This window comes from Aptenodytes patagonicus, chromosome 1 (assembly GCF_965638725.1).
Source record: "Aptenodytes patagonicus chromosome 1, bAptPat1.pri.cur, whole genome shotgun sequence".
NCBI classification, from domain to species: domain Eukaryota; kingdom Metazoa; phylum Chordata; class Aves; order Sphenisciformes; family Spheniscidae; genus Aptenodytes; species Aptenodytes patagonicus.
The window spans coordinates 160,571,373-160,590,047 of record NC_134949.1 but is presented as its reverse complement, the minus strand read 5'-3'; the positions used below and the strand labels follow the sequence as shown (position 1 = coordinate 160,590,047).

The following is an 18,675-nucleotide window of genomic DNA, read 5'->3' as shown; positions in this document are numbered from 1 at the left end:
ATTAATTAAAAACTGCTTCCTTATTCCTTACATAATGTCTTGCTAACCTGTGGAGCTCAGTGCCGTATGATAGCTAATCTGAAGAGCTTGATAACGTTCAAAATAATTAGACTTTTGGATGGATACCATCCTCTGTTATCTTATACAGGAAAAAGATAAACTCTCCAGCTTCAGAGACAAGTTGGTAATGACCAACGTTAAAAAAAAAAAACTTGACTGTCAGCCATTGCTCATTAAAAAAGCTTGAGTAGCAGTCGTTGCCACTGCTCAGTTAGGAGAGAGAACAAGGGCATACGGTCTGCTGGTAGATACCGCTTGCTGAAAAACACTTTTGCAAATGGTCTGTTGCCTGGGCTGCCTTGGTTTTGCTTTGAAAGTATAAAACCTCCAGGACCATGAGTCAAATGACATGTTTTACGTACTGCTTGTCTCGGGATGTTTGCTTATACATAAATTCAAATACCGCAATGGGGCTATCATCAGAAAAGCAACTAAAACTAGTGTTATAGTTATTGGTAGATTTCTATCATGGCAATACTCATTTGGATTTTTCTTTTCTTCTTAATTGGAGATGTATGTCTACTATGTGTGACTTTTGTTGGCATTGCATGCCTCCTACAGCAGGGAGAGTGAGTGAGATTGATTGCTCGTTTGCATATCAACACCAAGGCGTCAGCTATGGAAACCCTGTTGACACTGCTTATACTTGAACCAGGGAGAGAACAATGTAACTGTAACATTACCAGTTGATACGAAAATGTCTTATATTACTTTGCAGAATATAACAGATTTTTTTGTATCTTATTTTGTAAAAACAACTTACATGATCAGATTTATTGTATGAATTTGTTTCAAGTCTTATGAGATTTAAATTAGCAAGCATCTTAAAGTTATCTGCATTTTTTTGCAGGGTATTATAGAAAAATCGAAAGTCAAAGGAATTCCTATCATTATTGATGCTGTAAGTATTTTCTAGATTCAGTCAATGGTTTGACAGTTAAGAATCTATTCAGTAAATGTTCTTCTCACTGTTTTTTTGCAGGATGGACTGTGGCTCATTTCTCAGCAGCCTTCTCTCATTCAAGGCTACCAGCGAGCTATTCTTACTCCAAACTATATGGAGTTTAGTAGACTGTATGAAGCCATGGTGAGCTGTTTTCCTTTTTGATATTTAAGTACGTGTAAGTTCAGTCTTTTAGTCTTCGAAAATAAACAGTTTATTACTGGGTTAAACATCATGTGCTGTTTCTTATATGCAAGAGAAGCATTCTTCTGGGTTTTTATTCCATGGGATAATTGCCATGACAGTGCATATTCTTAAACAGAGCTCTTTAAAAAAGACTCGTCTTAAGCATTTTTTGGCACTGCAGTGGGTATAGAATAAAAATACTTGGAAAGACTGATGATGATGCTTTCCCCTCCCCATACATACGCTGAAGTAGCATGTGTTAGAGATGTTGTTCTAGTAGCAAAATCTATACTGTGTATGGAATTCTTGTGTTGTAGCTTAGAGACCCCGTAGACAGTAGTGATCATCATGGATGTGTATTAAGACTCAGCCAAGCCATGGGGAATTTGACAGTTGTTCAAAAGGGAGAAAGAGATCTTATTTCAGATGGAGAGAAAGGTAAGTGAAGCCTTTTGCTTTTAGCAATGTGATTTTTTTTTGTTTGTTTGTTTGTTTGCTTTCAGTCGTACTCCAGTGGTTGGACTATATATAGTAACTGGTTGACTGTATTCCCCTGAAGATTGAAGGGGACGGATGGCTGTCTTTGCAGATCGCCTTTAGATGATTTGTGTAAATTCATATTTTAAGAGTTCAACTGAATTTATTTGCTGAAAAAAGTTGCTCATTTTATTTCTTATTTAAATGGCTATAACATATGTTTTACATTACACAGGTATTGAAAAATTAATTTTTTATTCTTTGTGAACTGTTCTAAAATCCTTAGCTGAGATGGTCTGTATAAGTGCAGATATCATTGCTAAATTAATACAGAATAATATTGTTGTTTCACCATATATTGGTGTGTCTGAAAAATGAAGATGTCTTGAGGTTCATGAGCTGCTCAATTCCTTGATACTGTCCACCATGCTGTAGACTAGCATGTGCATATATCACTTGTACAGTAGCCCTGACAATTTAAAAAAAAAAACAACAAACAACAAATTAACTCTAGATTGCCATTACAACTTTTTAAAAGTCACTTACTAATATGGTTAAAGTATACTTAATAAAATCAGCTGCCTGTCTGATGCTTTTTATACTGATCATTTACTGTGATCAGTATAAAATTAATTCATGAGTAACTTCATTGCATTTTGACTACGTGGTCTTATTTCACATACATAACAAGCAGCAGCTCTGCCTCTAACTACTTGAAATGCTAATCTCTGATAAATGTTTATGCCGCTTCAGAACCATTTTGTATATACAGTCAATTCTTCATTATTGGGAGCCATGGGAGTCTTTTATAACAGAAAAACAGATGTAATACGACAACTGGTTTGTGCAGAGCCACCTTCCACCTACCCCCATTAGTACAGATACTATAGCAGACTGCGAAGCAAGCTGGGATCTGGAAGCAATATGGTTACACCTCTGTGGTGAAGGACTTTGATCGGTCATATAGTACCCAAGTTGCCCTGCATGAAGTCTGCTGTCGTATTTGCACCCATAGCAGACTTGATTTGGAACCTTGGACAGTCAGGTCAGGCTTAAGGGAGAATGAACTCTGCCAGAGGATAAAATATCCTGGCTCCAGTTTATGCCAGCTAGAGGGCTTTAGAGCACTGTAGTGTATCTTCTTTCTCTGTTTTTATGTCAACCATGTTCTTTTTATGCAGGATTGTTGCTTTTTTTAATGAATGTCGGGAAAACTGGGTGAGTGCTTTAGATTGAGCACATTACCTAGTATATCACTGTTCTCCTTTTGAGCTGTTATTCTTGAGATAAGTGTACCCCCACCATTGCCAGAGAGAGGGGACGCTCAGTCTCCATTGTTGCTTGTCATGCAGGATTCAAAAAACCAGGAAACAACTGAAACTCTTGCCAATTTCAGTTTTGAATGTTCAGGTGTGGCACAAGTTTGGTGTATGTCTTGTATGCTTTGGGGGCTTTTTGTTGATTTTATTTTTTCCCCTCACCTTGTTCTTTGTCTCTGTTGTGTTCTGATTTTTTTTTCTCTTAGTTAAGTGGCTTTTTGATTTGAAATAAAAACAGTTCTGTGCCTTTATAGCAATTGTTTGATGTCCAGCTATAGGCTGCTTTCTTGTTCTTACCTTGGTTCTATCACTGATGCTTTCTCTCTCCTGGATTACAGGCATTACAAGCAGCGTTGCTGAGCTGTAAAAAAGCAGTTGTCAGGTTTAACACAGGTTATAATGTCTGTTACAAACACTGTTTTTTACGGTTTGTGTTGCCTGCAAAAAGGTTCCTGAGAATTTCGCAGAAACTATAGACTTCAGCTTCCTTCTAACAAGAATGTTCTTTGGGTCTGGGAGTTACTGTCAGTCAATTCTTAAAAGCTTCTCAAATGCAAAATTACATTGAGAAAGGAGATTTACTCTCTGCTCTGTGCCACAACACAGAACATGTTGTCGTGTGACTGACGTTGAATTCTCTCCCAGGTTTTTCGTTCTTAACTTCTGCTTTTTTCATCTGCCTGTTCTTTTGATCTGATGTCACTTTTTTTTCAGCTGAGACAAACGTACATGGTGATTCCAGTGTGAGGGAAATCCAGATCATTGGTTCACGCCAATGTCCTCTGAGCACAATCAAATATGAAAAGAGCTGTGTACTCCTCTTGCCTTTTATTTTTCATGTCATCATCCGTTTTGTAGTGCTTAAGCCATACCTATTTTCAGGCATTTCCTGCTTGAAATGTGCTTAGCACACTGATACTGTAGTTTCCGTATATCACTTTTAAACTTTCTCCTTTGGGAATATACTGCGTGCATGCTTTCTGAAAAAAAGTAAGTCTCAATGCCCTCCAGGAAAAGCAGAAATTGCAACCTTAATGATGTAGCTTTAGCGTTCTGTGCTTGGCTGTTGTGGAAGGAAGGCTTTTTGAGGATGCCGAATTTGCAGCAGGGAAGACTGGCTTGGTGAATACTTTATAGCTTGAGAGTGATTGTAGTGGTTATTTCCACAATACTTTTACTTACGCGTCTGTAGGAAATTCAGTAGACAATTTACTTCTGTTAGTTGAAGATGAAAAAGGTTATCAGGTGATTTGATAGTGAGCTGGAGGTGCAGGTGTTGGTGAAGGATTACTGTCAGCAGATAGCTCTGTAATCTGAGCAGACAGACAGAATAAATTCTGATTGGAAGCTGAAGCTTAATAAATTCAGATTAAAAGTAAGGCAGATTTTATTAACAGACGAAGAAATTAGCTATGACAATAACATACCTAGAACTTTGATAGATTCCCAAACTGTGAAGTGTCTGGACACCTTTGAGGTTTGTTTTTACAGATCAGATTAGATAATGCCGGTGGTTCCTTACGGCCTTAAAATCAGTACTGAATCACGTACGTGGCCTCTGTGAAATCAGTAGCAGACCTCCACTATAAAGGAGATTTTTCTAAAATTTGTCTCCGTTTCAGTTAAGAGCTGCCAACTGCCCTGTAAACATAATCACCAAGATTTTAAATTAAGTTTTATATACTCTTTTTCTCTTTCCTTTTGCAATTTCACATTATAGCTTGGTCTACAGTTGTTGATTCCCTGCTCTACAAAGATGAGCTTCACCATGCTCTTGGTAGGTGATATCAGTGCCATCACTGACCAGGGTAGGAATGAGTACTCAGCCTGTGGGTAAAAGGTAAGTCAGCTTTTATTCACTATGGCACAGCTCTCTAAGGTTTTCTTTTTATTATTCTTTGGAGAACTGGTCAATAATAAAGTGTGGTTATACCAGTCTTAGTTCCTAACATGTTTAAAATTTGGTTAGGTCCTTGAAGTAGAGGATTTTGATTTTTGGGTTGGTTTTTTTTTTTTAATGTTATAGTGAGTTTTTCTGTATTTTTCCCCAGTACCTGTGTTTGTTCTCTCCTCCCTTCCAAAAGGCAGACTTTATGGGTAACCAGCCCGCTGCTGCCTGTGACTACTTTTACCTGGAGCCAGTAGCCAAACATTTCTCTCCAGTTGAAGCTATGGTCAAGAGAAGCAAAGAAGCATGTGAGAGGGATTACTGAGTACTGAATATGGGGTAAAATGCCATAAATTCTCAAGCAGTACTTCTGAGTTCTGCCATTCATTCCCTACACAGCCGGAAAGGAAGCTATTCAGTGCTTGTTAGTCCTTAGCTCACTTAGCTAAAAGCTCTTATGGTGTCCAGCTGCCCAGCAAATTTTGCCAAGATTTTAACTGAGAGGCAGCACCTTCGTCTCCACTCCTGCTTCTGCAGAGTGAGCAGAACAGGGAGGTCGTGGTTCCTGTCCACTGTGCCACTGTGCTCTCCATTGCATGCACAGCCCAGCCTGCTGCCTCCCTGGCACTGCTCATCTGTCATCACATCCATCCCCTGGCTCCTGCACCTATCCAAGAAACGTAATATAAAATTTGGATTATTTTCTTTTAACTTAAATTGCCTGGTGTCTCGCACTCAAGGACCTATCTAAGTTTTAAAAGTGTGATTAGGGAATACAAAAGTATAAGCACCCTTTATATAAAAGCCAACTTACGTTTTCCACACCAGTTGAGTGATTTCTCCAGCCCAAGTCATCAACACTGGTTTTCCTGTCTGTATGCATTCTGGGACATGTTTCTGGGAGTCCACAATCTCCAGCTATGTGCTTTTGTGAACTAACTTGCAAAAGGAAAAAGATAAATTTCTTACTACTCATGAACATCTGCCAGGTCAGAGATGTATATTGGTAAAAGATTTTACTCAAGATCTGATAATGGTCTAAACCTGAATCTTGCAGTTGATGGAGCAAAATGGTCCTTGACAGCTATGTTATTTTGCATAGAAAATGGAAATCTTAAGCTTTTTAATTAAACGAGAGTATTTGTTGTTCTGTGGGGTAGCTCATGTTAGCTGATCTAATCCAGCTGGATCATATCAGAAGTCAGAATGGTCATACTTTTCCTGCGTGGATCCTTCAGCACATTAGGATAAGTGTAATACTCCTGCTTTGTAAGAGGAAAACACATGCAAAGAACTTGTTCGGGACATCCGAGATTCAAGAACTAAATTTTAATCTCCAAGCTGTCTTTTGGTCTGCAGCCTCAGTAAGTGTGATGTTTCACATTGGCTCTTTAGCCTTCTTTATCATCATCAGTATTACGTGTTTAACCTTTAGCTATCCCATATTTCACGTTCTGTGTTCTAAACAAAAACATCAAAAATGAGTCCCTGTTTTGGGTTGGGTTTTTTTTTCACTACTATGAATGTTGCAAATCAAGAACACGCAGACGTACATTACTTTTTATACTACGTGGGCCTTTGGTTTTCTAACTGTAATGTGTCTAGGAGCTAGTGTTTTAAGTAGGGCTGCCTGCGTACAGCCATATCAAAACTCCTGCTGCCCAGTTAACTCATAGTGCTTGATCTCAGCAAAACTACTAAATTCCCTCTTTTTTTTGTTCAAAGACAGGGCAGCTATTTTCAGTTGCATAACAGGCTGGTTTTTTAATTAAGCATGCAATACCCGTAAATGGGTCATTCTTCTGGGCTTTGATCTGCCAACACAGTTTGGACTGGGAGTTCCTTCAGTTTAAAACTTGCTGGCAATGGTATAGTTAAGCGTCACACCATGGTCTGAATGCTTCCGCAAATGCTGATGTTTACCTTCTCTTCAAGGAGTGCTGAAAAGGGAGTGATGGTAACTTACTTTCTGGCCTGAAATGTATTAAGCATAGAGCTACTAAATGACTTGGCCATAGTTACCCAGGAAGTCTGGGGCAGAATTCTGAATTGTGTGGAACCTACTTGAATTTCTACTTTCCAATTTTCTGTCAATATGACAGCCTTCATGGTTTTTGTTTCTGTTGCACTCATATTTCAGTACAAACCATTTCGATGGACTTAGGTAAGCAAGAAATCTGGGTGACTGTATGTGAGGGACGTGTTGTATTTGCTGTGTACAGCTCTGGCAATATTTATGCGCTGTTTAATCGCTGAGATTATGTTGAAAGTGTGGAACAGGGCTGTGGTGATTGTGACTCCAGCAGATCTCCTTGCCGTACTTCATTCAGCGATTTCTTCAATGATACCATTTTTATTTCATCTAGCCTTTTCTTATGATAGTATGTGTATGCTCTATAAGGATAAGTGCTAGGAAGTAGGGTTTTTTTTCAAAAAGCTGCTTGACATAAATCAGTTTTCATTAAAAGACTGTCTATTAATTATACTGACTTATTTTTTCGATTCATCACCCTGTGAAATAATGACATCAGATTTGGTAGCCCAGACCTATTAAAAACCAAAACAGGACACCCTGCCCCAGCAGCCAATTTGACCAGCATCGGTTGTGTGTTTCTATCTCTTAAGGTCTGTCAGTTGAACTATAGATGAACCTCTCCATTACTTTGATTGAGAGTGGTGTCAGACTAATTGACCTTAAGTGGCCCCGGTTGCTGCCTTTCAACATTGACACATTGTGGTGATTTCAGTCTTTGCAGTTTCCCTGTTGTCCAGGTCTCCTCAGCTATTCCAGACTGGAAGAACCACGTTTTCTAGGCTTTCTGATGTACATGTTCATCCCTAGTTGAACATGGTATAGCCTCACTGAGCAATGGACCGAAAAATACTTCATCCTCATGTAAATACATCGTTCTGTATCTCTCCAGGGAATAGAACTACCCGCCTTCTTGGCATCATTGCTGACTATTCAGTCATGTCCATCTAATCGAGGTCTTGTAACGCTGCCACTGGTTGTCACTACTCAGTGCAGCATATAAGGCTGTCATCCCCCCTGGTCCTTAAAGAACTGCTTGACCTGGCCAGTGGATCACAGATACTTGGTGGGGGATGTTGGACTGGGGGAGTGGGAAGACAGCGGTTTTATTTTTTTTGTTCTAGGAGAAGGCTGGGGAAAGCATCAGGAAGACTTTGTCCTTTGTGGATTTGGCAGTATGCCAGTTTGTCTTGATGGTGGTGTGGGATTCCTTCTTTTACTTTAATAGCTCTTAACGGTGACTATACTTCAGAGGAGTTTTTCATTCCTTTTCCCATTGCCTGTTGTAATGTTCATCATACTTTTATTTTGAGATGTTCTTTGAGGAACTGAGCCTCTGCGCAAGAATTGCTGAAGCATTTTACCTTCCCCCCCTCATTCCAGTGAATTTCCTGTAGTTCTGCTTCTTTGAAGCTATTGCGTGGGTTTGTTTTCCAGCATCTCTGTGCAGAGTACAAAGGTCTGCTTTTGTTGTTGCCTGTGAGGTAGTCTGCACATATTTGAGACTTACTTTTTAAAAAACCACAAACAAAAGACCACTTCTTTTTTTGGTAGCAAGGTATTATAATTGGCCTAGTTTGAGGAGATCTTGCTTTCCTGTACAGCTCAAAACTGACTGTAAGGTTGTGGGGCTACAGAATAGTGGCAGATGGTGACATACAGCTAATAAGCAGGGGCTTGTGCTCAGCTGTCAGTCAGAAGGCCCCAAAGCTTTTGAACAGAGGATTTCCATCCTGCCTCCTGCCAGGAGTTCAAGCCCTCAAAGTGAAAATCCTGTGAGATACCATCTTCAAAGTAGCAGAATTAGAGGTAATTTCTCCAAAGCACTGTATTAAAAAAAAAAAAAACAAACCCAACAACAAAACCTACGTCACCTAAAAGGGCATACCTTCTTCAAATAGCTAACTCAGAAGAGCATTGCACTTGTGAAATTTGACATTAACTACTGCTCACTGAGAAACACATCCAGAATCTTAATTTGGGGGGGAGGGGAGAAGAGTGATTGGGAATATTAACTGCTGGCAACACTGCAGCAGTGTCTGCTGTGTTCGTGGTGACTAATGAATCTTTGCCCTCTCAGTGGCAGCAAAAATGCACAACTGCCTGCCCTCACGAGCCCAGCAATTACTGCTGGAAGAGTTGGTAGGAAATGGAAGTGAAATACAATTCTTTGCTGCACCGAGTAACAAAAAGCAGAAATGAACCATGCAAATGAACTGGAAAGGGTTTGCTTGCGTTAAGTAGTTTTTTTACATCTTGCTATTTAAGAAAGTTTACCTGCAAGTCCTTCAGGTTTGTGCAGATTTTTCCCATTATTTTGTAAGAGAAAAATTCCTTTTAGAAATATGGGTAGTACTCCCTCTAAAATGCCTGGGCTGTTCTGTTCATACACCTTGGAGAAACCCAGCCCAGGTGACCTGAGAAAATTGAGATAAGAGCTGTTGTCCAAGCAGTGTCTTGCTTTATACTTTGCTTGTGCACTTGGCATGCTCAGGAGCGCACAAACGATTGTGTGCATAGTCCTGAACCTGAGTAGCTCCACAGGAGCTGACTGGAGATGTGAAGGATCACTACTTGGCCACCAATGATTCTGCCAGCTCTTCCGTTCTCCTCGGAGAGGAAAAGAAATTTCTCCTGGGTTTTTTTCAGAGCCAAGCAAGAAGGAAAGCTAAGGGTAGATACGTGCCCACAAGAGAGTTTAGAGAAGGGCAGCAGAATTGATGCTGTTTTCTTTTTGTGTGCCTCACGTATCCTTCAGGCTTCCTGCTTGGGCTTGTTGAGAGCGGAGAACAAAGGAGTGAAACCATTTGCATGTTCTTCATTGTTACAGCTCCACAGAGAGATCAGTTTGACCAAGGTCCTTTGTATATTTAAAATAGAAAGGTAACATCTGATATTCTGACAGAGCCTACCCACAGTGACACCGCTGACAGAAACATACATGGATGCTGAGGACACTGTTGATCGGCAGAGAGAGAGATCTCTCTTTGCATATGGTTTTTACAAAGCCTAAGAAGGCGGCTGTTTTCAGTGAAATATCTTTCTGATGGGCGTGGCAGAAGATTTGAGTTTTTAGTCCTGTTTTGCATTTGCTCCCTGTAAAACACCTTGGTTTACATTTGTAAACTCTGAAGGTCAGAGACTCTGGAGAGCTGCGTTTGTGCAATGGCTTTGTGGAGGGAGGTGGGTCCATTTTGGGGTGATTGCTCATCGTGGCAGCATCAGTTCACATGAGTCACTAAACTCATGAGTGACTGAATCTTCGGTGCAGGCTGAGTGAAGTGGAGAAAGTGTATACATTGTGCAGTGTTATTTGTGAGGGATTGAAAAGTAATTAGAGAAGTATTTTTAAAATGTTAATGCGATAATTTTTTTTTTAAGAATAGTGTATTTCAGCATATGCTGCTGCCTGTGATTAATCTCTGACCTGTTAATTGCTGTGTGCCTTGGAGGTTAACCCTCACAGCTACAGTGATATCATTGCAAATGGAAGAAAAAACGCACGTGACTTTGTTTTCGGTTTGTCTGTTCATAGTACTTGTATGCAGTCACGAAGGAAGCAGCCGGCGATGTGGTGGACAGGGGGACCTCCTTTCCGGTTCTCTTGGAGTCTTGGCACACTGGGCATTTCTTGCTGGAGCAGAAAAAACAAATGGGTACGAATATTAATTAATAACTTCTTAATTCTTGTGAGTCTGTGTTCTCTTATGGCAGCTGTTGTAGACCTGCTATAGAAATTTTCGAATGAAATTGGAGTCGTTGGGACTAAGGTATCCATGTACTTTTAAAAAACGTAAGGTGTTCTAGAGCAGGCTACATAATAAAATTTTAAGAAGACAAACTCTTCAGTAATCTAACAGCTCCCAAATTTGAGGCAGAAGAAGAGTGTGAACCTGGATCGATTCCCAAGGACATACATGTATGGGGCATGTGTTTTCAAAACAACTGAATGTGGGCAGAAAGCATGAAAAATACTTAAGTGGTGGTCACTGGCAGTAACATCTCTATAATCCAAAAAACGTGTCATTTAGCTTTGGTTTTGTAATTTGGTGAATCCTCTTGCGTTGTACCCAGGTAATTTGGTGGGGCAGGTAAGTTGAAACTTGCAAATAAAATACAGTTTCAAAGAGGGTAACCATTTTAAGGCCAAACGGCAGTCCAGTTTGGTCGTACGTAAAGCAGCCGTGCAGCTGGCTGTTGGCTCTTTTGTTAAATGTGTCCATTCCTGTCCGACTAATTGGTCCATATAGTCACATAGTCTTTCTGTGAAAGCAGCTGCTTTAAATAAAGCTGAAAGGAACCCTGACACAAGCAGTTAGGGAATAGCAGCCCCTCTTCCCAAGAAGTAATGAGCTATTGAAGCTTGAGGAGTGGAGATCTTTTGTAGCCTTTTGGATGCTATGTGCAGATGCACACAGTTCGATGTCCATGGGAGTTAACTAGTCTGTGCTTGCACTACTGTGAGAGCACTGCACTAGGTCCCCCAGGAGGACTGAGGGACCAGTTGAACCAGACTTTAAAATTCTGAAATCTAACATACCCAGAATGAAAAACGAAACCAAGATTGTTTGTGTATCCGAAGTTGCAGCTGCCGCTAAAGGAGGAATTTTGTTTTACTTCATTAAAAGGGTGACTTTATTTTTGTGTGGTGTACAACAGATCCGTGTTAAATTGTTGGAGAGATTAGCAAACGCAGCACATGTTCTCCAGGCTTTCCTGACTTGGGCCCCCGTGGCTTTTCGAAACAGCTTGCTCAGAAACTCCTTTATTTTATAGATGAAGGAAAAGTGGGAGAGTATAATTGGCATCAGCAATACATTGTTTCTCCTGTGGTGGTGTTAAGGTGACCCTTCTCAAACACCTGCTGTACCAATCCTGTTTATCTCATGTGTTTCAGGAAAGGAGGAGCTTTTTGGGTTCAGTGAATTAGGGCATCAGCTTGTAGGCTGCACTGCAGGCTGCCCAGCCAGTCCTTCCGCGCTCGTGCCTGGCTCTGTTGTTTCAAAACGGGTCTGTGCAGAGCAGGATGTCGAAACATTAAGATTGCACTGGCTTTCGGGGGTGCTAATGGTATAGTAGGTAGGATTCTCCTGTTAAGTAGACAGGGTGCTAAGGTGATGTCCTTGGAGCATGGTGTGTATCAAACCGGTTATGCGGTAACCTCAGAAATAGGTGCTTTAGCTGTCTTGAGCCCAGAAGCCTGTGCACAGCTCTTGTTTCAGAGCAGTATTTGGGCATCTGGGATTGATTCTCAGGGTGGCTTAAATACTCACTCCTGCACCTTGGTGAGTGTATGAAGTTGCTGTTTTCAAGGAAAAGATACTCAAAGCTGCCCTGGTAACACCTAATTGTAAACTCACGTTCTGCTTTGCCTGTGTTTTACGTTGTGATCCTTCACAACACTCTTACTTGGCGCAGGAGTCAGTAGGTCCCTAGTGACTTACCGGCAGCGATGTCCCAGCCATGGCTGAGCTTCGTGAGGTTTTTAGCCGGCCAGCAGCTGGGGCCCAGGGCTGGCTGCTGAATTACTCTGCAGTTGTTTTCCTCTGCTCTGGTGCTGTAAGGCAGCAGAAGCGGCTCCCGTGGCCCAGCCTGTGAGAAGGTGCTCTGGAGGTGGCGGGGCTGTGCTGCCTTCTCCGGCGAAGGTTCAGCACTTGAGGGCTGGGGCTGGGTACACTCTCTTAGGCAGTTTGTAAGCGTGTAGGAGGCATTAAGAGAGTGTGCCTTGATTTCTGCTGTGGTCTACACCTGTCACCGTACCCTGATCTAATGAAGGCCCCGGAGCAGTGACTATGGCCCTGTTAAAAATCACCTCTTTGTCCGCATCCCCACGTCCTTCCCCCATCCCCTGCAATACAAACTAAACTGAGCTACTCAGTGAGTGGGGAGGAAAAAGGGAGTTAAACGGCTGCCAGGTGAGACTTCAGTCTTCCTCTCTGAAGGAAAGGATGAAGTTTCACATCGGTAAAACTAGACATGGAACACCTTCTTACCCACTTTTTAAGCATGTTTTCCTCTTGCATCCTTCGGCCCTGCTGGTGTTTTCTCACTCAGTCACAGGCTGTGCCATGGGAAGGGAAGTATTTGTTAAAAAAAATTCAGCCAAAGGTGCTCTGCAGTGCAAGAGTCTGAGAAACACAGATGTTTGCTTAAGAGGCCTTCCCGACAATGCTGACAAACATTTACGGGTACAGGGATTATGTCCACCACCTTATGAATTACGCAAGAGTGTTCAGATTTCGTTTATAATGTTGGTTGTTTTGTGTTGTGTTTTTTTTTTTCCTTTTAGTCAAAATCCCTTTCTAGTGGCTGCATTTGGAGCTTGCTCTCTTACGAGGCAGTCTAACCACCAAGCCTTTCAAAAATTCGGACGTTCAATGACTGCCTCTGACATGGTTTCAGAAGTTGGAACAGCTTTTAACAAACTTTTTGAAACCTGAAGCCAAAGCAGCAGAGAAGAAAAAAAGGAAGAACAATGACTGCAAGAGTAATTACATTTACCGTAGAATTTACATAAGTAATGCACCCTTTCAAGTGCTGTAGCAGCATTGGTATGCTAGGTAGATTTTTTTTTTTTTATTTTTAAGAATAGAAAAATATGATTAATGTAGATATTTTTTAAGAGTTTGGAATACAAAAATGTTTTGGCTGAAATAAGCTGTAGTTGCAGATCTGTTATAATATAATAAAACTAAACTGAAAGTATTCCTGTTCTTTTTGATAGTTATTGAGCAATAACTAAAGTGTGAACAGCAAAAAAAAAAAAAAAAAAAATGCACTTGATACTTAGATAAAATTCTTCCACCAGCTCAACTGAATTTCTTGGATTGCACCAAGGTTGTCATGTTTTCATTCTTAGACCCTCTGTCTAGAATTAGCTATTGCACTTCATTTTTTGCCATGCTAGTATATTAAGAAGCAAAAAGTAAGCCTCTTCGGAAAGGGAATGCGTGAGAGTTGCTGTAGGTTTTGAATGTAATTAGTTGCCTTTTCCCATTCCCGCTCCCAGAGGCAGCGTTCATTTTGACAAGACACCCCTTCCTGCAATGTCCTGGTGGTTTGGTGGTTTGTTTTGTTGGTTTTTTTAAAGGTTCCCCCATCGCAGAATACGGATATACTGTAGGTGTCTTAGCATTAAACAGTAATTGTGCTTACCTGAAAAAAAAAAACAACTTTCTATTCCTTTAGCTGGCCTTGACTCATTTAGAACTCGATTTGATGAACTTTGTGAAATTATCATTTGGAGAGGTACTAGACGGGGTAAGAAACTTAGTGATACCTGACTGAACTGGTCAAACTCTCGGTGATCATGGAGGAGCGAAGTGCTTTTAAAACTCGAATGGCCTGCTGAGTTAGAGCTCTGAGAAGATCAGCGTACAGATACCTCGGTGGCTAGCCGTTAACCAGCAGGAATGTGAACTGAAGGAACAAAAGGCAGCCAACAGCACGTACCTGTACCCTCTTAGTGCTGTGCAGGCAGCTGTACGCCGGAAATCAAAGGCAGGAATAGAAAAGTGGCGGTCGGTGTTTGAGCTCCGAGCGCAGCACCTGGGCTGAGGGGCTTTTTGCTGGATCCTTAGCAAGAGGGGTATGGCCCTAACAGCAGAAGTCCCGTCTATCATCTGGCTCGTTGGCAGGGCAGATGAGCGTTGGGTATAAAGGGGGAGTTGCGTGGGATTTTGCACAGTATCGTTTCTTAAATTTTGGAAATTCAGTCAAAGCTTGTAGGGATCGAACCAATATGGAGAGAGGGGCAAGTTCATGCGAAGTACATTTAAGTGGGTACTGCCCTTAAACCTACAGTCTAGCTCCAAGTGTATATACTCGCTAAAGCGCAGGAACAAGCATAGAGCATGTCTGGTTATTGCAACAGATGTTATATATTCATTGCAGCCACTCTTTTCCAGCGATCTAGCTCTAGGTTGGAATACGGTGTCATGCATACTAGTCAGACTGCATTCTCGTACCTTGCAATAGCTGCCCGCAGGAAGCACTTGGAATCGGAAAGGCTGCTCTGGGTATTGCCCTTCAGCCCTTAGAGTTGGTATTTCTGGATGCACTGTGACTACTACCTCACCCCGATGCATTTTCGTTTTTTCTTTTTAAACCAGTTACCTATTTTTAAAATAGGTTTTTAAATGTTTGCTCATTTTGGTCTATGAGGGTTCACAGACTTTTTAGATTAGAGCAACGTCTACTCATAAGAGATGGGTCTTTGGTGTTTAATTTAAGCAGTTTTGTAAACTGTCTACGGGGAAACTAAGCTACTATTGTTTTTCCCCCTAAAACTATTTGAGAAGCCCGGCTCCTTTTAAATAAAATCAAAAAGTTAAAGCTGATTTTTAAAAAAGCTACTGGCTTGCCTTTAAAATGAGCGGGTTTTTTTGTATTTAGAACATCAGTGGTCTTATAATCTAAATGGCATTTGTAGGCGAAGTCAATCAATTAACAGAGCTCAGTACAGATTTCAACCTGCTGTGTTGGTTTTAAATCTACGCAGAAGTTGTAACTCTGTTATTCACTAATGTATACAAATTGTTACAATTTTTAAACATTCTGGAAATGTAGCAGTTTCTTTTGGTAGGAAATAAAAATAATAGGAAATTAATTGTGTGTACTTCGTTTGGTATGTTCCCATCGCATTTCCCACAGAAGCCGAGCTGACTGTTCGCCGTTCATTCTAGTTTACTAGAGCAATACGGCCACTAGCAAATTTAAAATACCAACAGTGTCCAACAAGCATCTGCCAAAGTGCTAATGAAGACACCCCCCGCCCCCCCCATCTTCTCTAGGATCCTCTCTAGGAGTACCGAGAACCAGAAAGGGAGCAGAATAACAGCTACGCATTTTATTCTCAACAATATAAAAGAAAGCCTTTATCCTTTTGAACAGCTCACTTGTGTGAATTTGTGAATTGTATTTTCAAACGAAATTCCTTGTAGATGAACCCACGTTCTTATTTTCGTTCTCTTTTCATAAATTGATGTGAAGAAGGGATGCTGGTAGGTAAGCACAAGCCCTGTATAAACTCAGCCACTAGAACACAGGTTGCCTCATGTGTAAGGCAGGCCCCTCCGCATCTGCCTACAGCCACACCATCTATGGGGGGGGGGGTGTTTAAGGCAAACATGGCAAAAGAAAAAAAGATTACCTGTTTGGTTACAACTAAACACACTAATTTTATCATCTTCCCAATTCTGATGGCGAGATCCTGAGCGTGCTGCACTCCCAGTGCTAGGGAAACCTCAGTGTATTCTGTGCAAAAGCAAATGGGAAAGATACCGAGCCTTACAGATAACCACATACCGCCATATTACAGTTAAAGATCTCCCAGGAGCAAACCAGCAACGCTGCAATAAGGAAATACTTCATGGCTAAAAGTGTTACCTCCTTCTATGCCTGAGAGGAACACAATTGTTTAAACCCGTGGGCATAAAACTAAGTGTTTTCACCCTCAAAGACGGGCCCAAGTTCTTGCCTCTGTCTTCACTATGTTTTAATTCTCAGCACCAGCTCAGCAAAACAGGGTGCGAGCACACAGCTGCTTCCGTGCTGCCCTGTACTGCGGATGCTTCCACCACCTACACCGCGTACACACCTGCTGCAAGCCCTGTATTTATTTACCCAGTAGTAACGTCAACAGTTTTGCTCAGATTATATTTTATCTTTGTTAGCCATTTTTATTTGGAAAGTATTAGTATTTACAACTGTTGCCAAAGCAGCTGAAATGAAATAAAAAAAAAAAAAGTCCAAGGATGAAGGATCAGCTTCGTTTCTCAGCCTGCTGCCCTGCTTGCCCTCCTTCCACAATTTCCCAGGTTGAAACGGCAGCTCTGTCCTGTAAGGAGAAGTAAGGGGGTCAATCCCCACAGCCTGGGTCACGCAGGTACCATACGTGGGTAGGTTCCTGGAGGCACAGGTTTTTAACCAAGCTTCGTACAGTTCTTGGAGGCACAGGTTTTTAACCAAGCTTCGTACAGAAAAGCTATTACTCCATGGCGATACCATCTCACAGGAATACCATTGTCACTAATGGCGCTCAAAGCTGTAAAACAAACCCCAGACAATTCTTCCCAGTTAAGAAGGAAAAAAAAAAAAAACCCCACACTGGAAACGTCACCTCTTTAGCGTGGGATGCTGCAGTGGTGCGTAGTCTCTCATACGAGTAACTTCTGTTAAACTCGGGCAATCACATTTTCATGTTTAAATGGCTGGTGTGCATGGAAAACAGCTCTTCTTATGGCCAGCACATGAGAACATAGCGCCTAACATATTTGATCTCCTTCTGAATTTTAGGATAGTAGCCTGTTGCTGTAAATATCCGTCAGGCAATACTTTTGAATATTTTTGAAAGAGAATATTGCAGTCAAACCGAGAATTTCTGACTGTTAAGACTTAGCTGTTGGACTGCAATTGTTGAAAACAAAAGTTGATCTGAATATTGAAACATGACAATGTTACATGCGCTCTGACTCATGAGAGAGGCTGGAATACAATGTAGAATTTTCTTTACATTAAAGTGAAAACTGGTTTTGACGTGTAAATAACCTAATGACTACATTTCACTTAGTAGCACAGATTAGCTTGCATTTCAAGCACACTATAATGACGTGAAGAGACCAGTGGATACTTTAATCAGTTTGTTGCAAGTTCTGTAACTTCAGACAAAGAGAACATGGTCTGCATCGAGCAGCGCAAGAGGAAACCAGTGTACAGAAATCACAAACTTACAAGCTGAAGGAGAAATTGCCCTTTCTACAAAGCTGATTTTTAAGGGAATTAAGTTACTAGTGTTCTCTAAGTTGCTACTCGCACCCTAGAGCGGCCAACCCCTCCCTGCCCAGCCCCAAACCAGGGGCTCCTAGTCTGCACTGGGTGGAGATGGGGCTCGTCTGCTTCATCTCTTCTGCTGCTTTTCCTCCTGCACATGGACTTGAGAAGTTGCTGGCTGACTTCAGCCGCACGTGACAGAGGGAGAGCGTGTTAACAGATGCATTACCACGCGTGTATCGTGGGGCTCATAAAAGTTCCACGGAAACCAGAGGCTGGGTAGAAAAGAGAAATTCAAGTTACTTCCTCAAGTGCTTATTAGGCACGCAGGACCCAGCTGCTAGGCGCTGTGTTACCGTGGCATTTTTGGCAATAGCCAACCCAGGGCGGCCAGCCAACCCAGCCACGCAGACTCGTGCTGAGCATGAGGGTGGAGAGCGCCCTGCTGTGGGTAGGGCCACGTCTTCTCATGTGTTCACTCTGGGAATGCACGTGAGGAACTGCAGAGCTGCGTCGCTCGGTTTGTGGGACTCTTCTGGGATCTGCAAAGGCAAGAGCTGGGCAACCTTCACAGCACACCTTCAGATACTTCTACTCATGAGGCAGCAAAAAAAAAAAAAAAAAAAAAAAGCAGGAGTTCAGCTTTGGATGCGTGCTGTGTGTAGTCATACGTGCATGTGTGCTTCGTCTTCAGGAGCAAACTTCTGGGACAAGCAGGAGACAGATTATGCCGAGCTTCAGGTTATTAAAAAAAAAAATTGAAATAAATAGAATGGGCTGAATCCTGGCTAAGGCCAATTTCTAGGACGTTATTAAATGTCCGTAAATCCCTTTAAAAACAACCCAAAACAAATCTTCAAAAGGGTGGGGGTAGGGCTGCAGCAGTTTTGCCAAACAGATCAAAAGAGAGCCATCTTCTCCAAGACTTTGCCTCAGCGCAGTTGTTTGGATTTGCAAGCTTTCCTGACAGATAAGTAGAGCGAGGATTTAGCTATGTACA

General features: G+C 41.6%; 2 protein-coding genes across 8 annotated transcripts in view; one reads left to right on the top strand and one right to left on the bottom strand.

Moving 5' to 3' along the window:
* Positions 1 to 15,513, top strand: part of NAXD (NAD(P)HX dehydratase) — a 50,286-nt gene extending 34,773 nt beyond the window's left edge. For all 7 annotated transcript variants that reach the window (XM_076361078.1, XM_076361046.1, XM_076361035.1 and 4 more), the window contains 5 exons: positions 911 to 961; positions 1,043 to 1,147; positions 1,507 to 1,627; positions 10,441 to 10,561; positions 13,195 to 15,513. In XM_076361078.1, coding sequence (XP_076217193.1) covers positions 911 to 961; positions 1,043 to 1,147; positions 1,507 to 1,627; positions 10,441 to 10,561; positions 13,195 to 13,345 — 549 coding nt within the window. In that variant the 3' untranslated portion in view covers positions 13,346 to 15,513. The remainder of the gene's footprint in view (positions 1 to 910; positions 962 to 1,042; positions 1,148 to 1,506; positions 1,628 to 10,440; positions 10,562 to 13,194) is intronic.
* A 988-nt stretch (positions 15,514 to 16,501) lies between these two features.
* Positions 16,502 to 18,675, bottom strand: part of CARS2 (cysteinyl-tRNA synthetase 2, mitochondrial) — a 38,318-nt gene continuing 36,144 nt past the window's right edge. Inside the window, exon 15 of the mRNA XM_076361011.1 lies at positions 16,502 to 16,743. Within this exon, the coding sequence (XP_076217126.1) occupies positions 16,669 to 16,743 (75 nt within the window). The 3' untranslated portion in view covers positions 16,502 to 16,668. The remainder of the gene's footprint in view (positions 16,744 to 18,675) is intronic.